General features: G+C 40.8%; 2 protein-coding genes across 2 annotated transcripts in view; one reads left to right on the top strand and one right to left on the bottom strand.

Moving 5' to 3' along the window:
- The window catches only part of wit (wishful thinking), a 38,047-nt gene extending 26,987 nt beyond the window's left edge, over positions 1–11,060 (top strand). The window contains exons 4-7 of the mRNA XM_069836431.1: positions 76–231; positions 1,372–2,286; positions 7,720–7,851; positions 7,924–11,060. Coding sequence (XP_069692532.1) covers positions 76–231; positions 1,372–2,286; positions 7,720–7,851; positions 7,924–8,984 — 2,264 coding nt within the window. The 3' untranslated portion in view covers positions 8,985–11,060. The remainder of the gene's footprint in view (positions 1–75; positions 232–1,371; positions 2,287–7,719; positions 7,852–7,923) is intronic.
- LOC138705624 (uncharacterized) lies at positions 10,298–21,951 on the bottom strand. The gene is made up of 7 exons (XM_069834225.1): positions 21,900–21,951; positions 20,148–20,301; positions 18,569–18,688; positions 18,357–18,497; positions 15,663–15,853; positions 14,224–14,300; positions 10,298–11,190 (listed from the first exon to the last, which is right to left on the bottom strand). The coding sequence occupies exons 1-7, from the start codon at positions 21,949–21,951 to the stop codon at positions 11,083–11,085; spliced, it is 843 nt and encodes a 280-aa protein (XP_069690326.1). The 3' UTR covers positions 10,298–11,082.
- Between the last annotated feature and the right edge of the window lie 852 nt (positions 21,952–22,803).

The raw sequence follows: 22,803 nt of genomic DNA, 5'->3' as shown, positions 1-22,803 counted from the left end.
CAGTTTAATTTTTCTGCCTGGCGATAATTCCAGTGAAACAGACGCATTATTTTTCCCGTCGTGATCTCTCCGCAGGACAAGGTCGCTATGGTTCTGTGTGGAAGGGGACAGTGAACGACCAAGAGGTGGCTGTGAAGATATTCCCGAGCCACTACCGCAACTACTTCTATAACGAACGGGACATCTACTGCCTGCCCTTCATGGACAACCCTGCACTGCTCACTTATTTTGGTGAGTGCTGCCGAGCTCTGTGTTCGTGGAGTAAAGTTAATTGTATGTGTGAAGCAGTTTTGAGTTCAACCAACTGATCATGATCATTGTTTAATGTGGTCATTAAGTAGACTTTAGTGATGTAATTTGCGTCTTTTATTACTTTAAAATGATTTTAAATATGGATTGTGTTTGGTAAATACAGTAGAACTTCAATTACCCAAGCTAATTGGGGATTGACATGATCCGGAAATGCAGAAATCCAGATGATTGCGTTGAAAAAGAAAATCAGTGTAACAGCAGCACCTGGTTCAGACGACTAGGGAAATGATGTTTATTTTGCCTTGAATACATCTTTGTTACAGCTGGCGCCAGCGTTTTTGGCGTGTGTTCTAGATCTACAGTGCCCAGTTTGTGAGCATATTGCTAGTGTAGCTGAGAATGATACCACTTCCTATACACGTCACATCAGCCATTTGTCAAACACGGTTGTCAGAGTGACTGGTGCAAATGTAAAACACTCGTATTTAACGTTCCCATTACTTATTTCACACGCCAAAAACGATCACGCGGACTGTACAGATTAGTTACAACAGGTGACCCACAAACAAGCAGAAAAGAACCAGAAACAAAATTCAAGTGGCCAAATTTTGTTTCTGCGTCGTACAAAAACGTCCCCCCCCCCCCAACTAGCAAACTCGTTGTCGGCATTCAGATCGTGCCTAGTCTCTGAAGTAAGCATTTCTGATTTCCCATTTTCATTCCACTCTAAGCGATCTAAGAACAAACAGAAGCACGAAGTTCACAACCATGTAGCTTCCTGTTGTTACTCCATATGTACAAATCTTGGTGAGGATCTGTTTCTTTTACGTCTGTATAAGACAGTTGGCAGGATAAACGCAAAGCAATTGTCTGCATTTACAAACTACATTTTAATGTACTACTGAAGAACTTAACAGTGGGTTGAAGGATAAATTCTTGTAGACGATCACATACTGTAGATTCAGCATCAGTTCATGAAAATTTTGTGGAAAAGTGTTTAGAAGAATAAAATGCTGAAAAATATATTTCAAAGGATACGTATATAAAAAACTAAATAAACAGTAAAAAAAAAACGAGTGTATAATGATATAACAAGTGATGAAAATGGTGCACTTTCAGGCTATGTGGAACGAGAAAGTCTGGAAGGCTGTGTGGAGTACCTGCTCGTCTTGTCATACGCACCCAACGGCTGCCTGCAGGACTACCTCAGGACGAACCTACTGGAGTGGCCCACATTCTGCAAAATGTCCTTATCCGTTGCACGGGGGCTGGCCCACTTGCACACGGACGTGCGGAAGGGTGACAAGTCGAAGCCGTGTGTGAGCCACCGCGACCTGAACTCGCGAAACATTCTCGTCAAGGCGGACTTGTCGTGTTGCCTGTGCGACCTGGGCTTCGCCATGAAGATCTCGGGCTCCAAGTACTTCCAGAACGGCGAGGAGCAGCATGCCGAGACCAAGTCCATCAACGACGTGGGCACCCTGCGCTACATGGCGCCCGAGGTGCTGGAGGGCGCGGTGAACCTCAGGGATTGCGAATCGTCTCTCAAGCAGATCGACGTGTACGCGCTGGGGTTGGTGCTGTGGGAGCTGGCGTCGCGGTGTGCCGACCTGTACCAGACGGGAGCCGAGACGCCGCCCTACCGCCTGCCCTTCGAGGCGGAGGTGGGGCACCACCCCACGTTCGAGCAGATGCAAGTGCTGGTGTCGCGGCACAAGGCACGCCCGCTCTTCCCCGAGCTGTGGCGAGATTGGAGTGCCGTGAAGCTGGTGCGCGAGACGGTGGAGGACTGCTGGGACCAGGATGCCGAGGCGCGCCTCACGGCTCTGTGTGTAGAGGAGCGGCTGCAGGAGCTGCCGTCGCTGTGGGAGCGCCAGCGGGGCACCATCTACGTGTCCGGAGTGAGCCCCACCGTGAATCCTACATTCCCTGGCAGTGGCCCAAGAAGCAACAACACGGGTTCTGCCATTGTTGCCAGCACACTGCCGGGCGACCCCAACCGCCTCTTGCTGCTCGACTCAGGAGAAGACACAGGTGAGAAAGAAGAACAAAATTAAAAAAAAAAATACTGACAAGAAAAGGTCCCTGTGAAGCACTTTCCTTCACAGTTTAAGTTTAAAAGCAAGGTATCTATGGTTGGGTAGATAAAGGACTGATCTCAGGAGTAGTTATAATTCCACATTTTGTGGGATATCAGAACAAAAAGTTGTTGTTGTTTTCTAATGCCAGGCGCTTGACAATAAAGTCATTTGACCTCTTGCACTCCAATATTTTTCAAAGATATTGTGAATTTCTTTCAACTCAACAATAGGATTTTATTCTTCCAACAATAATTCCTTTCTACAATTCGCCTTAAACGCTCTCGTCAACAATTGGATTTTCACTCGTTATAGCACTCCACTGACGACAATGACAATTTACTTGGACTAGTACGAACAACAATGAACTGTTAATCTTAACTAATATTTACAAAGCACTATTTACAAATCAGAACTATCAGTTCTCAGTTCACAGTTCTTCTATCTCAGTCACTCGAGTTCACAGTATCTCGAACCACAGACCTTCAGAGACAGTTCACTGTACTCGAACTCAGGTCCCTCCAACTGCGGTCCACTGCACTCGAACTCAGGTCCCTCCAACTGTGGTCCACTGCACTCGAACTCAGGCCTTCGGATGCTGATACAGTTGCGGACGCACACTCGAGTCGAACTCCGGTACACAAGACTGGCTTGCTTGCTCTGGCTTTCTCACTGACTGGCTGACTAATCAACTGAAAACTGCTGTCGTTCCTTCGCGTCTGTAATTTATAACCACAGCGACGTAGCCTCGAAAGTTCCACGCGTCTCTAGAGATGGCACTCCAGAAAAATCCAGAGCCCTCTCCTCTCTACCAGCACCAGATGCACGCGCACTCTCTCTCCACTCTCTCGCCGCATAGGCCCTTCCCTCTTACTTCTCTCCGCCGCGCGCCGTCCCCGCGCGATCTGCTTTCTTGCGGGACGCTGGTCGTGAGTTCGAATCTCACGTCGCTGTCACAATATTATCATGGCCAGCCACTGAAGCACAGATTTTGAGGTGTTCCGAATCCATTTCTTGGTTTGAGTTGCACAATGGGCAGTTAGGGGACTGATATATTCCAATTCTATGCAGGTGTTTGGCCAAACAATCATGGCCTGTTGCCAATCTAAATGCAGCTACAGACGATTTTCGTAGTAAATCGGGAATTAACTGTGGATTTTGATGCAGAGAGTTCCATTTTTTCCCTTGGGATTGAGTTATCAAATTTTGTTTGTTGAAGTCGAAGTATGTAGATTTAATAAATCTTTTCACAGAGTAATAAGTAGATTTAGTAACAGGTCTGTAAGTAGCAGTGCTGCCCTTCTTTGCTAAAGCATCCGCATTCTCGTTTCCCAGGATTCCACAATGGGATGGTATCCATTGGAATACAATTCTTTTATTGAGTGATAATAATTGAGAGAGCATTTTAGTTATTTCTGCTGTTTGAGATGAAGGTGTGTGTTTAGAGACGATTGATAGAATAGCTGCTTTGGAGTCTGACAATATAACTGCATTCTTAAATTTATTGATGTGGCATAGAAGATTCCTGAGACATGCACTTATTGCAATGATTTCACCATCAAAACTTGTTGTTCCATATCCAAGAGATCTATAAAGTGAGAAGAGACAGCACGTAACACCTGCACCGGCACCTTGTTCTCTGGAGATCAAGGATCCATCGGGTGGTAAAATGAAGCCAGTTTTGTGGAGAGTATCTAATATTAATTGTCTCTAAAGACAATTGTTTCAGAATTTCAGTGTTTACTTCTGATTTCAATATTTCTTCTGCTAAATTTAGATTATATTCTATATTTAATAGAGTTAAAGGGTTTGGTTTAATTTGTAAGTTTTCTTTTAAATTCGGGATATTGATTTTGTGCTTTAATTCTTGAACCATGGATATGAAACTTTTTTGATTTTTCAATCTACAGAGAGGACTGTATGAATCCAATTGTTTCCTGGTAATCTGATAAGTTTTTCATATTGAATCAGTGCTTTTTCTTCTATTGTCATTTTGATGCTGTTAATATTAGTGAGGAATCTCATAGAGTCTATTGGAGTTGTTTTGATTCCACCAGTAATGAGCCTGAGAGCTTGGTTTTGAACATATTCTATGTCGTTTATGAAAGGTGAAGTAATTAAAATTTCTCCGCAGTATGTCAGCACTGGCTGTATAAACATTTTGTATGTAGTGTTCAAAGTATTCCTAGAGCATCCCCATTTCTTTCCTGCTAGTCTTTTTAGAAGGGAGAATCTTTTACGAGCTTTTTCAGAAATGTATTTCAAATGGTTGCTCCATGTTAACTTACTATCGAAAATAACTCCAAGATATTTGGATTCATAAGTCCTAGGGAGGTGTTGGCCATTGTATTGGATATTGAATTCTCTTTCTTTTTTACCGAGTGAAAATATTTGGTAGTTACTTTTGCTTAAATTGTCATCAGATTTGATGTATTCCATTCATGTACGTAGTTGATTTAGAGCTTTAAGAGCAGAATTTTGAATTTTGTCTCTGTCTGTAAGATCCGGAAGTCCACAAAACTATATCATCTGCAAATAATGCTGTTTTCATGTTTGATTCCTCTAATAGGAAGGGTAAGTCATTTATATAAATATTGAATAAAGTTGTGCTGAGGACAGCGCCCTGAGGTAGACCTCGATATGTTTGTCTGTAACTAGAAAGTGAGTTATTGAATTTAGTGGCAATGAATCTTTGACTAAGGAATTCTGATATCCATCTGAACATATTGCTGGAGATACCTAATTTCTGGAGTTTTAGTAATAATTTATTTCTCCAAACAGAGTCATATGCTAACTGAAAGTCAACAGTTTTACTTATAAAAGTAAGCATTTTCTGAACACTACAGAATAATAGTTATTTACGGCAAATGTTAAAAATGTCATTTATTTGCTGAGTAGAGATGTTTGCGAAATGAGACTGCAGACCAATTGTAGGAAACCTACGAATGAAATAAACCTTTTTTAACATGTGTGCCTTACACTACTGCTTAGGTAGTCGTTGTCCGTGCTCGTGTAGAGACAATTCCCAGACTTCGCCACTGCTGTATTCCCCTTTATTTAGTGAAATTTTACCAAATTTAAAGCAATCAGTGACAGAGCTCAGTGGTAGAGAATGCGACTGCACATCGAGAGCTCCAAGGTTCAAATCTGGGTTCATCCCAATTTTTTATAATTGTTTAATTCTTTATTGTTTCATATAGTTATCAGTAAAATAGTTTTTGAAGGAATTTATTTAATTTGTGCACATTTCTAAACCAAAGGCCGTTATTTTGAAACGTAAGCCTGGTATTGTTTGAACTGCTCTGTTAATCGATTGCGATTGCTAACGTGTGACATTGTTGAAAGCAATTGGCAATTGGTGCAACAGTGTTAATAAAATACTTTACATATGCTACCATATAATGGTCAATTTTTAACACGCCTGCCGAGGAATGGCTGTAACACTTTATGGTCTGTGCTATTATACTACATAACTTGTCACCATAGGATCAGAATGATATTACTATTAACGTTCAGATTTCTGTATTCATACTTACAACGTGATCTTAACTGTGTCTTTGATGTTCCTTCACTTTCACTTATCTCTCCTTCTAATTTATAACACGTACTATCGTACTTCTCTTATTCTCAGCTATTCATACTATTTCTTCCCATTTAACTACATTCCCACTTTTCTCATAACTAAATAATTCTTTCCTTTAAATAACATAATTACATTTCAAACTTAACTAATATAGAAGACTTAACCCTTGACTTATTTCAGGAAACATAACCTGTTATTAATTTCACTATAGGAACACTTTTAACACATAATCATATTAACACTCGTACTCAGAGAACATTGGTTCAACTTGATTTATAACTTTGGTCTCAGAATCCATTGTTTAAACAAAATCAAGTCCATAACCTTGAGAAAGTGCATCCATTCAATTCCATTTTTCTATTATGTAACTAACTCTGCTATTTTCCCTCCCACTGGTACACCATTTTCTCGGGTTATATATTTTTTTCTTTGGCAACAGGCCATGATTGTTTGGCCAAACACCTGCATAGAATTGGAATATATTAGTCCCCTAACTGCCCATTGTGCAACTCAAACCAAGAAATGGATTCGGAACACCTCAAAATCTGTGCTTCAGTGGCCGACCATGATAATGTCTTTGAAAAATATTGGAGTGCAAGAGGTCGAATGACTTTATTGTCAAACGCCTGGCATTAGAAAACAACAACATATTTTTTTCTTCCCTACTGCCCCCTCGTTTCACACTACTAACTCGATTAACTCTCTCTATTCTACCCCTTCTTTACCGCACTTCTTTCGTCAATTCAACATTCTTCCAACTCCAAGATCTCCACAGCTGTTTTCATGTGCGACGTTGTTGATTCCTCCACTTTTCTGATCCTCACACTCTGCTTTGGCCTTAGGGTGACGTCATTATTGAACTATCCAGGCGTCTGTTTCCCCTCTCTTCTGCTTAGTTCATTCCACCCCCTCTCACTTTCTTCATGAAGACATCGACGCCTGAGAATTAGTTGTCGCCTGATCCTGTTAATTTCTTCAGACATCCCTCTGTCGCCTCATGTGTCACTTCCTTCATGCCTTCTGCAACTTCATCCTTTCTTTTCATTGCACTTTTATTTACAATCCCTCTTACCTTCTCCTTTATCTCTATTCTTTTCCTTTCATCTACATTCTCACCCTTTGTCGACTCAATTATACTTTCTGAACAAAATTCGACATTGAGTAATTCGCTATTAATTTTCAATTTGTTCTTAATTAATCTTGCATAATGTCCATTTTTTTTAGCTATTTTCATGAACGGCACTACACCTTTCTGTGACACCTCACCTCCTATTCAAAATCTTTCTTTATACTAATATTCGAGTCATTTAATGCTTTCTTACTATCCATAATTTTCTCCTTAATCATTCGGTTTGCCAGTCTAACCAAAATGGGCCTGTTATTCCCGTTTTCCATCCTATACACTTCTTTCATTTGTCCATTTCCAATGTCAATTCCTAATCACTCCCAGCACACATTCACTATAGTCGCGTCGCTGTTATTTCTGGCGTGACTCCTCCTCTTTGCTTACGCCTTAGGAAGTGAAGGCACTATAAAGTTTAGGTAGGTAGTATCGTTCGCCATTTTTGTTCTTTCATTGCCGAGCTACCAGACAAGGGATCTGTTTGCCGCACTGTTAAATTTTATCATGTCGTAGCTCCTATGATAATAAATCAAACACACTGTAATTGAGCGACAAATAACGTCCTGGTGTGCTTTTTGCGAATGCCAAACCGCAAACCATTTTTCCAGCATTAGGATTGATCAAACTTGTATTTGAGTGCGTAGTTGCACTATCACACTACTCAGAATTGTTCCTGTCTACAGGCTGTTCTGTGCGTTCCGGCAGCCAGAGCAGCGCCACATTTGGCAAGGACACGCGAGAGTCAACGATGTCCGAGGGAACTGTAGAGACGATGGTGACCATGTCCCCCTCGGAGCCCCACCTGGACCCGTCATGTAAGTACATCGTGCTGTCTCCTAACAGTGGTTCACAGACGGGCTTCCCACTCACGTCTCCTCTGTTTGCAGACAAGAACTCGAACCACACTGCGACAATAGCGAATGGGTATAGCATGGCGCCCACCATCCGAGGAGCCTTGCAGCCGTACCAGGGTCGCAACCCGTGCATGGAGCGCAACCTGATGCTGCAGGCGCCCTCGGACGAGGAGCTGTCGTGCAACGGCAACACCCTGGTGGACCGGTCATCGAAGCACACCCACAGCCACTACACCGAGTCGCAGTCGCTGGTGTCGCACGACTACTTGAGCATGTCGCAGGGCGTCAACAACAACGGTCTGCGCCCCGCAACGCCCATTCCCTACGTGCAGAATGCGGTGTACGACACGTCGGCGTATGCCACCATTCCGAAGCAGCCCAATATCCCAGGGAACGGGTCTGCACTAGGCGACGGCAAAAGTGTGTCCCGTTGGGGTGGTTGGGGTGGCTTGCGCAAGCTGCTGGACTCAAAGAAGCACCTGCTGTTCGGCATGTACCGCGGGGGCAACGAGCAGACGAATAGGATGGTGAACGTCTCGAAGGACAGTGAGAGCGAAGACGCCAAGTCGAATCTCCTGGCATGCCAGAACGGGCTGAAGAAGTCGCCAGTAATCATGGAGACGCAGGTGAGCCTGCTGCCATCAGGTGGTATGAAGAATGGTGTCGTGACGTCAGTGATGTCTCCACTCAACCACAACAATAAGAGTGAGGAGTCCAACAAGCCGGCAAAGAGCAGACGCCCGTCGACATTACCGCTGGCGAAGTCCACTACCGCCGGCTCGCGGCAGAGCCTGGAAGAGCACTTCCAGCAGGTGTTTGGCACAAGCACTCGGATGCTCAAGGACCCCAACTCGCGTGTCAAAACTCCGGGGGACGTGCCCCCTTCCGTTAGGCGCATGCGGGGTAAGGGAAACTCGGGCGCTCGGTTCTCGTTGTATGATGACAGAATGATGACAGCAAGCGACTACTACGAGCCGAAGAACAAATCTGCAAAGAGTGGCAGCACTGCATTGTCGAGCTCAGTGCCCACCGACATTGACATTTCGTGCAACAGGGGGGCGACTCTGAGGAGCGTGGCCGCTTCCAGCTTTTGAGAGGGCAGCTGCATGCGTAGATGTAATAGCACACAACGGGTGGGGACTGGTTTGACTTCGACAAGTCTTCGCTTCTTACTTTATGTTACGAGCACCTGTTAGCCTGTGATAATTCGGTGCAGTGCATGGGATCTAACCACAGCTCTCAGAGTCGAGGGATGGGGATGCTCAGGGAATAGGGATGGGAGATCGCCGCCCGCAATGAAATTCTGACATTCAAATTTTAAATGTTGGTAGTTCCTACCCCTTGCGGCTCATCACTTGCTCATTTGACAAAGCGTCTATATTTTTAGAGTCTTGATGGTGGACGGCGATGTCCCGTACTTGGTATCCAGCCACGTGCGTCGCTGCTAGCCCACGTGTGCACGGACGCAGTCTCCACACAATACCGGGATAGTGCCTTACAGTAGCCACGGCCACATCCTTCCTGTCCGCACGACCGTGCACATGCGAGGCCCGCTCAGAGCAGAGTAATTTATTTATTTATAGAGAATGTCGTGCACCAGAATGGGACTACATGTATTTAAGAGAAGCTTTATTTCTTGCTTTACTTTATATAATGCATTATTATTCAGCCAATAGTGATAATTTCCACAAATTTGAGAAATTTTTTTATTATAATTTTGTTTTTATCTCCCTATTATTACAATAATTATTATTATATTACAATTATAATTATGTTGAATGAAATGCGAAGCGTTTCTCAAGCAACACAAGCTTGCAAAACAATTGATATTTTATTGTAATGATCACACAGCTCTTCGGTTGGTGTTGTCAGTACATTTGTATTTTAAAAGAATATGTTGCTTTATTATTTTTGTATATAGTGTAGATGTTGGTAGCTGCATTGTTACTCATATTTTTCTTTGCTATCTCTGTGGCAGCTGTCAAGTCGTGGCTGCATACAGCGATGTTATTTAATGTGTACGTTACTTATCGTAAAGTGAGATATTGGTGCTGTGTGCAGAGGAGACCAGGCAGTGCTCTTGCTTGTAGTTAGAAGCTTAATATTAACTCTCAAGTGTTTCGCTTAGGCTGCATTTCCACACTATGTGACGCGATGTGCGAGCGTTCAGTCAGTCACCCAACTGTATAGTGCCGATATGGCTGACTTAAAATTATTTTATTTAAATCCGTTTTGTAAGAAAATGCGTAAAAGTTGCTCTTCAAAAGAGTAAATAAATAACGCATTGTCTTTCTGTGACACACTAATTTTATTGGAGAACACATACATGCATTGTATTCTTTTTAAGATAAATTTCAACTTACTTTGATAATTATGAAATTCCAAGAAACATTTTTTGGTGCGAGGGAATGTATCTACCTCTGCATTGTTGTTGTATACATTGATCATTGCAGTACAGCACATAACACTGTTGCTCTCCTATAAGCTAGTTGGAAATAGCTTCTGTGATAGTATTGCTAACGTGCGTAGTGTGCTAGTGTAAACGGTAGCATTTCTGTAGTGTCACACATTGCAGCACATAGTAAGAGTGGAAATGTACTCTAAGAGTTTCCCCACACATTGAAACATAAGAGAACTTCCCAGCCACCGTGTTGGCAGACCTGGTGAATCCCTGCTGCAATTTAAAAAAGTCTGATTCTGAAAGTACAAACTCGGCATAGACAAATTTAAATGAAATTCTAAAACACGACAATCGCCGAAATCTGCCATTTGGTTGAGGCTGGGAAGTTGGAGAACAGGTGAAGACTGAGGAGCAGGGACGAGGGCTGCGGCCACCCTGTTGTGTGTGTGTGTTTTTTTTTTTCAAACAACAAAATAAAAAGCTGTGATTAAGTTGGAGTCCTTGTCAAGTGTAGGAAGAAGGTTCCAACAGCGTCCCGTCAGATTGCTTATGCACTAGTCACTCTCACGGGAGCTGTTCTCCAGCCTGCTGTGGCCTTACGACATTCCATGGAGCGACACGTTATGATATTGTTAGTGTAGTCAGCAGATCACAGATATTGTAATGCTCACACCCACAGACATGTTGGACAATAGCACACGGTGGCATGCCTCCATGCCTCCCCTCTCATTTTGATACAGAGAGATAATAAAGTCACTGTAACCTCTGAGCTGTGTCTGTGTTGTCTTTTATCACCCAATGAAGTGCTCAAACTTGGCGACCTCATCTGCGCTGACAGTTCTGTGCACACTGCATAATGCGGCCTGGAAGTCAGCGAATGTCACAGATCGAGCCGTTACCTGCAAAGGTAGACGTGTACAAACTGTAAGTCATGTCAGTTATTTTACATACGTATATGGAAGAGATGCTGCCACTGAGAAGTACCTGGGAGGGGTGCATGAAAAGTGAACTGAAGAAAACCTTGTCAGGAGTGGCATCAGCTGTGCACCCACAATGATCTCGTAAGAATTATTTATTAATTTATGCTCGACCATGCCGAAATGTAGTAATTATACACCTGGTAGTAGCCCTTTAATGCACCTCATTAAAGTGGAGGTGTTCAGCCAATGACAAATCACCTTTATACCATTATAAAACCGCAATTATCGATTATTCTCGGATATGCAATTGAAAGACAATTAGCGAAACGTCACGGAGGCTGGAAATCCAATACTGTCGCAGAAGGTTATAATAATTAGCGTTAATTGTAAATAATATTCAAATAAATTCAATTTATCATCTCGTTTTTCAATTCTAAATCAATTTCCAGGTTATATCAAGACTAATGTTCATCTTATTGTCTACGTTATATCAAGGTCAATGACATTCGGCCTCGGAAAAAATCAATACTTTCGCGTCTGCGCACATCTCACAATTCAGGTCAGTTCACTACTCACTTACATAACCATAATATGAATACTCTTGAATAATTTCAAGTTAGAAATATGGTCGAGCATAAAAAGTCGTATGAAACTTGCCTATAATGGTAATTAAGACGCTCATATGAAAATTATAAAACTCGCGCTCGTTTCATAAACAAACATACTTTCGTCTTAATTACTACCATTATAGGCTCGTTGCATAATGTACTATAATCTAATGCTGTAGACATTTGCAACAATGCCATCAGTCTTCTGGCTTCCCAATAAAGTTGTCCAGTATGTTCTAAGATGGTCCCAGTTCATTATGGTATCTTCATTTTCATCCGGTGTAGATGTTCTGCCAAACAGTGCAATGCTGCAACAGTCTCACTGCGTGATAACTCTGGTATGTTATTCTCGTAAGAATTAGCATTACTTAATTTGGGCGCAAATTATTTACACCCGTAGGTTGTTGTTTAAGGGCTTCAATTAACACGTGTTCTAAACTAAAAATGTTTGGGAAAATATTAAGTCCTACATATTAATCATCATTATCAGCTTTCATTTATACGGAAACGAGATTTGGTCATTAAAGAAAAAAGACGTGAAGAGAATCAAAGCAACGGAAATGAAATTTTTGAGGAGAACAGCAGGATATACTCTTTTAGACCGAAAAAGGAATGAAGAAATTTTAGAACAATTAGAAGTAGAGTCAGTAGAAGAAAAAATCAGCAGATACAAATTCAATTGGCTAGATCATGTAAGAAGAATGGAAAATTCAAGAATCCCAAAAATTATGATGCAGTATAAACCTAGAGGACATCGTCGACCAGGAAGACCTTTAAGAAGACTGCTAGATGGGGCCGAAACAGGTCTACAGAGGCCTAATTCGTGAAGGATGATGATGATGATGATGATGATGATGATGATGATGATGATGATGATCAGCTTTCATTGGGTTAGGTCTAGTTGGCACATTCAACTTCAAGAAATTCTTGGCCTTCCCATCTTGCGTTCTTCTTCTGTGTCTAGGTTTATGTTTTTCTACTTGTGTTCATTCTGTCCATATTTTGTTGTAACCAATTCCTTCAGTTCTGAGCTATGTGTGTGTTAATACTAAATATTTTTTTATTCTTGTGTAATATCTTTATTTCTTTTTGTCATAATCAGCAAGGGACTCTTCTGAGGAAAGTTATTTCAGCTGTTTGAATTTAATTTTTTTCTCTCTGTCCACTGCTTGTTTGCATATAAAAGTGTTGGTAATGCCATGAATGATGCGACAGATGATCGAACAGTCATTTGTGAAAATCGTGAGTTATGTTCTGCCATCTGTAAATCAGTGTCTAAACATTGTGAATGTATATCGAGAAACAGGGCCTCCATAGAATGTAATTAAATGTAAGGAAGTATTTGGAGAAAGCAACTTTTAACCCACTCTGTGTATTGTTTTGACTTCACAGTCAAAAGTGGGTGAGTAATGGGCATTGTAAATGAAGATGTAACTCTACCTCCAGTGAGAGAAATGAACCAATGAGTAATCAGGTTTTCCGCCTTGCTCTTAGTCTCCACATACGATCCACATAATTCTAATGAATGGGAGTAAATGTGCACAAATGTGCATAAGGTGAGTTAATTAGTCTGAGCAAAACTCATTAAGTGATGAGCGTCTTTCAGCGCCCTTTTCGACGTGGTATCGTTCACATGGGTTCTTGCACAATTCGCACACGCATTCTTGGTTCGGCTCATGGAAACTCTTCGTGCTGCATACCTTGTGATGAAAACCATGGATTGTGTATCGTGTTAGGATGTGCCTCATCTCGTAGTTGGGCCGTGTCCACTCTCTCGTACACATGGCCTCTGTTGTGTAGAATTCGCTGCGGATGTCTTTCCTCTTCTCCTGTAGTCCTTGGAGCGTAGTCTGGTGCTCGGTAGCAGTAGCTGTCATCTGATGTCTTCGATGAAGAAGGTCTCTCTCATTAGGGCATACGTCATTCTCGATTGTGCCGTTTTCCAACTCCTAGCACTCTTTTCATGAAGCGTGCTTTCACTGTTTCTATTTGTGCCATGTCTCTGCTTGTAAGTTTTTCCCAAATTATGTTCATTCCATATGTTGCTATGGGGGTTATGACTGTCTTAAAAAGCGTCATTGTTGTTTCTGTTGATAGTTGCTGGAGGTCGTTGATGCTGTATATTGCTCTAATTGCTGCTGACACTTTTTGTTGTATGTGTATTCTGAAGGATTTTACGGTTGTTTGTAGGGTGATGCCTAGGTAGGAGAATTGCGATACGACTTTTAGTGGCTCGCCGAGAAATGTTAATCTGTCATTTGCATTGGGCTTTCTAATGTTGTCTATCATCTGATATCTGCTCACCATTCCTTCTTACTCAGTGGCCCAGTCGATTTCTCTTTCTCTCTATATCAGTTTCAGCATTGCAAACAAGTACTACAGCATTCTAATTATTAGTCCTTACCATCGCAGGTGGTATGTCCTCAAGACGAGTCTGTACAGCACCCAGGCAATCATCAGAACATGGGATGAGCACTCCAGCTGTAAGAGAAATTGCAAATGAGGTCAGGGGCACTCCATCTTCAGGGTGTCCATACAGTCTGTTTTATGTTAAATGTTATGTTTTATTTAACGACGCTCGCAACTGCAGAGGTTATATCAACGTCGCCGGATGTGCCAGAATTTTGTCTTGCAGGAGTTCTTTTACATGCCAGTAAATCTACTGACATGAGCCTCTCGCATTTAAGCATACTTATATGCCATCGACTTGGCCCGGGATCGAACCCGCAACCTTGGGCATAGAAGCCCAGCGCTATACCAACTCGCCAACCAGCTCGACAGTCTGTTTTATGATGTCCCATTAGTTTTGTTTGTATATAGGTTTATTCATTAATTTATTTGGCGTAGAGGTCCTTTTAAAATACCCATAATTTTTACTACTACAATTAATGTTAAGAATAAATAAGAAGCAAGTCCATGTTTTAAAATACCTTGTTTCAGTGATGATACCACATAATTGAGTAAAGCTCAAACATTGGTTAACATATACAGTGAGATCACAAAGTGGGCACACCCCCATGTTTACGTTGGTACCATGCTACCATGGTAATTGTGCAATTATAACAAACATGGCTGACCAGAGTCCCATTTACCATCGAACAAAGATTAGTGATAGCGGTTTGGCTTCATCACAAATATAAAAATACATCAGGACTGTCGCTGGGCAGTAACCTGAACACACGTTTCAGCGTCACATTGTTGACAAGTAACTCCATCTGTTAGCACAACCATAAATCATCTAATAGATGCTATAGAGTTAACAACAACGAAAAAAAAAAAGTATCAAATGAAAACGTGTTGTGCTACGAAAAATAGTACAAGTAATTGAATAGTTTGGAAAAAGAGAAATTGTGGTTCATCTCGCATCAGAATACGAAATAGGAATTACAACTGTGCACGATTTAATGAAAAACAAATATAAAGTGTACAAAGTGTGTAAATCTACAACATGAGACCTGTACGACTACTATCCCTATCTTTTCACAGACAGCCGTCATAAGGAGTTTTGTCATTGAAAATCTGACTTAAATTAGTGAACTTCTGATCTATTATAAACGACGGAGGAAATTACGAAACTGTATTAGTCTCTGCACTTAATTTATGAAAACCTTATATGGTACGGATTATCCGATTTTTTCGATTAACCGTTCAGTCCACCCCCTTCATTACCACGGATAATAGAGGTTCTACTGTATTTAAAATAATATGTTCTTGAGGGGGAGAAGATTGCTTGCACAACTGTTGTATTGATTGTCGCTTTATAAATCATTACATTCTATTGCATTAGCTTATTTTCAGAAGAGAAGGCGGGCACTTTTCGTGCTTCCTCTCTGAAACACTTACTGCAGACAGGAAGCCAATGTGTAGCGGTGCAGAGGTCGTGCAGTGGACGCATGAGGGCCATGCGCGTCAGGTTCCTGAGATCACACCCAGAAAAGCCTTCTGTGTGGTCCAGAAGTTGCTGCCAATCCGTGTCCGACAACTCCACGGAGTTCTCTGCAGTATGGAGGCGCATAATCTGCAGACGTTCGTCCCTGCAAAAAGGTCGTGATGTTCACAACATATGCCGTTGTTGCACCAGCCTGCTTCCTTCGTAAAACGTTGCTGCTCCTCTCCCACAACAGATCTGGTATCGTGTTGTATGCATCCTTCGTTAAAATTATGATAAACGTGCTTTGTCACAACTTCGAAAACACTGAACAGAAAAGGAATGTGTTACTGCTCTTTAGCATATTCCTTAGTTCAAAATCATATGCTACCATTATTTAAATGCGTTTCAAGATATTTGCAACCGAAAAAACAGGTTTTTATAATGCGAAAATTACGAAAAACAGAGACAATGGGGCAACTTTTAAAATGAACCATATTTTAACTTTATTGCAATCTGACATGCAGATGGCTGCACCACAACGATCGTTACAACTCACTGTTCTGTTACACGTTTCAACTTCCTTCCTGCCAGCTCCTTTAAAAACAATTTTGTAAGCAACAGAAAATCTTTGTTGTCTGAGAATTTGAAAAAATGCCTTGTAGTTTATTGCAACTCCAATTCGAACAAGAACTGGATTAATTTACAGATCTTGAACTTTCTTGTGTACAATAGAATAACTTTATTTCCTTTTTGTAAATACATATAAAAAGTAGTTGTTGACTTCAATTTCAATGCATATTATTTAACAAATTAAAAATTTTGCAGGTGTTAATGAAGTATGTGAACGATAATGAAAGTGAAATGCTTAATATACAACCAGTTTTTCATTTTAAAACATTTATGATTCCCATTTCAGCAGTTTCGTGCAGTTCTGCGTTGTGTAACTTTCTCCATTCTCCTGTAACGTCATTCCTCTTAGTCCCAAATATTTTCCTGAGATCCTTATTCTCAAACACCCTTAATCTCTGTTCCTCTCTCAAAGTGAGAGTCCAAGTTTCACAACCATACAGAACAACCAATAATATACCAGTAACTGTTTTATAAATTCTAACTTTCAGCTTTTTTTGACGGCAGATTGGATGACAAAAGCTTCTCAACTGAATAATAACACGCATTTCCCATATTTATTCTGCGTTTAATTTCCTCCCGAGTATCATTTATATTTGTTACTGTTGCTCCAAGATATTTGAATTTTTCCACTTCTTCGAAGGATACCTCCCCATGGATATAAAAATTCAAACTCAATACATAAGATTTATTTAGGGCCAAATTAAAGAAATACCGTACCTAATTTCTCACGCCTTCTACTCTGTAGGTGAATTCATGACAGTCAACAATGCTTCATGAATATTTCTGTCTTGTATTAAGTATTGATACTAACCCCTTGTGTTGTACTAGTAGACTACATTGTAAAACCCTTCTGTATATATTTCAACTAGACTGTGACTATAATTAAGACTTCATAGTACCATTAACATTTTTTGGACATATTCTAGCAGTGAAGCGATGTACGAATACCATGCAATGTAAATAAATACAATACAATATACAGAGATCATATATGATGCAGATGTGCCATGTATGAGAACTACTGTAGTAATAAATCATACCAGCATCTGGGCTACAGGCTGCTGTTTCAACTACAGGAAGCCCTATTACATAAAAAAATCTGTGCCGTATATGTTTAAATAGAATAGCACACATAACCTTGTATCAAGTGAATTAGATCCCTGTTAGCCTCCCATGATTTTAGCTCAGTTATGCCAAAATGAGCATTTCAGTTCAGATAGATAACATATGAACTAAATGTTTTTTTAATTCAATGCCACCAGGTTGTCTTTTCGACATTTCTGATCTTCTCTCCTGGCCGTGGCTTAGTTGTAACCCACTTCTGAGGTTAGGGCGCCTGGAAGGCGGAGTTACATTACCCCGATGATGTGATAGGATGATTATGATAATGTGGTGCCAGGAGAGGTCTTAAATCTAAACTTAACCTAAATTCCAGACCATGGACGAACACAGGAATAATTCCCCACTAGACCATGGGGCTGGTTTATGAACTAAATGTTCTCTGGATTATAATATCGTACTAATATTTTCATTTAGAGTGAAATACTAATCCAAATGTGACAGGTCGTAAGTATGCACTACTTCGCCAATTTAACATAAACTTTTCCATTAAAGTTTTATGTAGTTACGGTTCTCCTGTTGACATTTGCACACGTTACAGTCACAACTAAGTGGTGGCTTTTGTGCAGACATAAAATGCTTGATCATTTTAGTAAAACAGAAATCTAGATAAGACATCGTCATTGTTGATTCCTCTTCCATTACGTAGTGAGTGCAAAGCAGCAAGAAGTCATTGCTATTTCTTTTAAAAAACAAACAGATGTTATTTATTGTTTCTAGAGAAAGAGAAGATTGCAATGTGCTTCATACAGATTAGTAACTATTACTTTACCTGTGATCAAGTAGAAGAGGATTGTACAGTCCTTCTATCTCTGTGCTTAGAATAACCTTTTAAGTACGTAATATAAAAAATCATGAAAGAATTGAGCAGGTTAATAATATTGGGAACCACTGCCCTACTGCACATATGGAGTTACCTGTCAGGAAGGGGAATGTAGAACTGCATTTGGAAGCGTCGCATGAAAGCTGAGTCGATGTCCCAGGGATAATTTGTAGCACATAGCAGAAAACTGCAGCTGTCGCACCTGTCCATCTGCACCAGCAGCTCCGTCTTTATTCTGTTGACAAGCAGTAAGTGTCAGGAGAAGGAAATAGCATGACAAACACTGCATGATGGGCTAGCACACACCTGCGGTCCATCTCCCGTTCTGCTGACGTTCGCTTCCGACACAGGCTGTCTACTTCGTCGACGAATATTATGCATGGTTCTCCTTTCTTTCGTGTGTAGTCAAACAGTTCACGTACCAGCCTGTAGCAAAAAGGAGGCTTCATAATATATTATGCACAGCAATGTATATAATTGACAGCTCATCATAAGCCTCCACTAATTGTAAGTAGCATCTTCAGCTGCACATTGGGCAAACAGTTCACATACCAGCTTGTAGCAAAAAGGAAGCGACTATTAATCCAGTCTCCATCATCATATCCCACCTCTCTCAAATCCATTTTAATATCATCCTTCCATCGACGTCACCGCCTCCCCAAAGGTCTTTTTCTGATTATTTTATAAAAAAAATGTAAGTTGTTTTGGACAGCTTGCTCCTAAGGAATAAACCACGTACTCAAAATGTGATGACTGTTCCCTAACTTGTTCATGATTACGAAACATGGACACAAGATTATTGGAGGAAAGCATGGGCAGCTTCGAATTTCCACGAATTTCAAAATGGACCGTATCTTATAAAAAACATGTGCTATATTTTCGTTTTCTTATACTTTCATGGGAAACCTAATTTGGAGCAGAATCCATTTAGAAGGTATCTTCTGGGGTTTAAAATGCGATGGTAAGAATAAAAAAACGTATAACTCAAAACAATGAACATGGAAAATATAGGAATTTTGCCAGGATTTCAGAGAAAAACACATCAAATAAGTTATCTGGCAACTATTGCATTAAAACGGTACACGAGCTTCTTATTGCGTTGTTACTGTAGTTTGACTCACATTATAGTTGAAGTGAAATAGTGAACAACTTTTAATATTGAATTTGATGGCTGCAAAACGGTATTTGTCGAATACAGGAGGGAGAGCCATTAATCCTTCCCATTGAAGGCTTTAAGGAACCAACCTGGACAAATACCCAATGTCCCATCCCTACCTTCCCGTGGTGCAGCTGTTAGTAAGCATGATTTTACGAGCTGAACTAAAGGGAGGGGCTACTCATCAATTAGCACTGGTCAGCTTGATGAGTTAATGACTGAATTTGGTATAATTTTCCTCTAACCAATACCTAATTCCCTCTTTACCCTTTGCTATCCAGTCCTTTGACTGAACTCTTACTTTCTTCGACCCTGACGGCATTAGAGCATTTGAGGCCTAGGGGTTCATTTCCCTTTCCTTCCTCCTCTTTCTACTTTTCTGTTCCTAGTGCTGACCTGCTATGGCACTAAAATCGTCCTCCAGTGGCTTAAGGAGGGAAAGCTGGTGATCAACAAGATCTCCCAGCTAGGTCCAGTGGACCCGTCGACCAACAGCAGGTGTGGTCCTCCAGACATTCTGGGAGTTGTGTGTGAATGAAGTAGCCACCAAAACATTAAAATAGGGTGTTCACTTAAATCGGCTACAACTTGCCATTTTCATTAAATATTGGAGTGCAAGAGGTCAAATGACTTTATTGTCAAATGCCTGGCATTAGAAAACAACAACATATCGAATCTGATACTTTTGTGGTTTCTGAGGCAAGCATGCGAACTTCGCAGTGTACTCACTTCTCCGACTGGCCCACCCAGGAGGACAGCAGGTCCGTGCTAGTGACACTGTAGAACGGAATCTTGAGCTCCACGGCCAGTGCGTTCGCCAGTTCAGTCTTCCCCGTGCCCGGAGGCCCATACAGCAGGATGCGACAGCAAGGCTGCAGGCCTCCTGCAACCAACACTGGTACAGCTGACTGTACTTTGACCTTACTTCTTCTCCTTCACAACATTGCAATGTTGAGGAAAACAACAGCCAAGTACTAAACAGTGGATTTCTGGGTACATAGATGAGGCAAAGCAGTCTCTTTCATGGAGATAATTTCGTGATGAAGTGTTGGTTTACTTAAATTCAAACATTTTCTTTCTGCAAGCAGCGAAGACAGAAAATTGACTAGGCCTAATGTTATGAACTAAAGTAGTAAGCCCAAAGAGCAATATTTTCACCATTGCATTGTTCTAAGTATGGGCATGCAAGGTACTACTTTAAAATCATAAATTATCTATTAAAGAATCATAATGTACATCCAGTCTTTGTAATATCACCCAATTTTTCTATTTAAGAGGGAGATTTAAAATGTCTCTGAAGCTCTCATTCATTACAATAAAAATTGCATTGCAAATACAAAGAGATACAATACATTGCAAAACGATTAGGGATAGAACTAGAGACCTCTATCTCCAATATCATTTTCAAAATGCCTTGCAGTACATTCAAGGTAGCACTTTGTTACGTTAGTTGTAAAATAAAATTCAGCATGCAAAAACATGCTATAAATATCTCAATTAAATTGTTGTTTAGTCAACTGTCCGAAGACAGGTTTGAACCTCTTAAGTAATGAGGCAACTAGGCCAGGAGATAATGGGGTAGAGTGGCCATTTCCTTTGTCCCTCCATTGCATACATCGCCGGTTAGCTACCTATTCCACTAGTCAGACTTCAGATGCATACAAGCAATTGTTCTTCCTCTGACACATATCGTCAAGTGAGATGTAGATGTACAGATCAGCCAGAGGTATCAATTAAAATGTAGCGTAATTGAAATGTACTATGTGGGTGGTGCAGTGATTATATTGATTTGTTGAAGTAATAATAAAACTTCTGAGTATGAGAAAAATTAATGTTTAACCTCAGACCATTACAGATATCTCCAGAAGGGGGAAGGGGAATCCCCTCACAGACAATCCATTGAATTACTTACAGTCAGCATGTGACTATATAGTTGTGGGAGGGAAGTGATTTTCACTAGCAATATGAACATCGTTGAGCAGGCTGAAGCAGCTGCACTTGAGTAGCAAAGTTTATTTCGTGACAAGTTGAGAGTTCTTTTTATTAAATTCAGAATGAAGTCGGTGTTCACAAAATGTTATCTCAAAATAATTAACAACTTCCACAAGTTTGATCTCTACTTATTAATGGCATTTTGTAAAAACCAAGTAACTTCCTGGCCTGTCATAATCCGGCCTCAAATGTTTCGCTGGATTTTACTCAAGAATGAAAACATGATTGCAATGTAAGAACAAATTTTGATCAGTGTGGAAGGGTCTGAAGTATTAATGGCTGACAGTAGTAAAATCTATTATATGATGCTGAAATCATTAAAATTAGTTTGGTTGCACTAAGAATAACTCGTAATTAATTTTGATTTGGTTGCACCAGCACCAAGAATGATGATCTGTAATTAATTAATGACAATTAAGGAAAATGAGTGTTCGAAGAGCGGTGTGCAGGAACTCCTGAGGATAGCGCAATGGGGAAATACTTACTTACTGGCTTTTAAGGAACCCGGAGGTTCATTGCCGCACTCACATAAGCCCGCCATTGGTCCCTATCCTGAGCAAGATTAATCCAGTCTCTACGATCATATCCCACCTCCCTCAAATCCATTTTAATATTATCCTCCCATCTACGTCTCGGCCTCCCCAAAGGTCTTTTTCCCTTCGGGCTCCCAACTAACACTCTATATGCATTTCTGGATTCGCCCATACGTGCTACGTGACCTGTCCATCTCAAACGTCTGGATTTAATGTTCCTAATTATGTCAGGTGAAGAATACAATGCGTGCAGCTCTGCATTGTGTAACTTTCTCCATTCTCCTGTAACTTCATCCCTCTTAGCCCCAAATATTTTCCTAAGCACCTTATTCTCAAACACCCTTAATCTCTGTTCCTCTCTCAAAGTGAGAGTCCAAGTTTCACAACCATACAGAACAACCGGAAATGGGGAAATAAATACTAAAATTAGATTATTGACTAGAAGCATTTGAAATGTGGATATGGACAAGAATGCACTGGAAGGAATGGTGAACGGAAAAAAGCTCGGGGCAGAAGAAGATATCAGATGATAGACGCCATTAAGATATATGGATCATATGTGGAGACTAAGAGGAAGGAAGAAAATAGGAAAAATTGGAGAATGCTGGGTTTGCAGTGAAAGACCTGACCTTGGAAAAAAAACTATGAATGAATGATATGGATTTCTTCAAATCGAGAAGAAATTATTAATCTAGGTTCGGAGCTAGAAATAAAAAAAAAAAGAATGTTGTATAGTTACTGACACTGATGTGCAGAGACATAATACATTTTTCAAACATTTTTCATGTGTGCTTCGGAGAACTTCTCCAATCAGTTACTGCATTGTGGGCATATCAAATGATCTTGACATGTAAAATTTG

Source organism: Periplaneta americana, chromosome 9 (assembly GCF_040183065.1).
Source record: "Periplaneta americana isolate PAMFEO1 chromosome 9, P.americana_PAMFEO1_priV1, whole genome shotgun sequence".
Taxonomy (NCBI): Eukaryota; Metazoa; Arthropoda; class Insecta; order Blattodea; family Blattidae; genus Periplaneta; species Periplaneta americana.
This window is presented reverse-complemented; position numbering and strand designations above follow the sequence as displayed.

What these genes read in the sequence shown, in the direction of transcription:
- LOC138705624 (XM_069834225.1), bottom strand. Translation starts at nt 21,951, where the DNA reads ATGGCGGGCTTATGTGAGTGCGGCAATGAACCTCCGGGTTCCTTAAAA. An exon ending in TCCGGGTTCCTTAAAAGCCA is followed by an intron (nt 20,302 to 21,899) that starts GTAAGTAAGTAT and finishes TGTTGGTTGCAG; the next exon opens with GAGGCCTGCAGCCTTGCTGT. An exon ending in TACATTCCCCTTCCTGACAG is followed by an intron (nt 15,854 to 18,356) that starts GTAACTCCATAT and finishes ACCTTTTTGCAG; the next exon opens with GGACGAACGTCTGCAGATTA.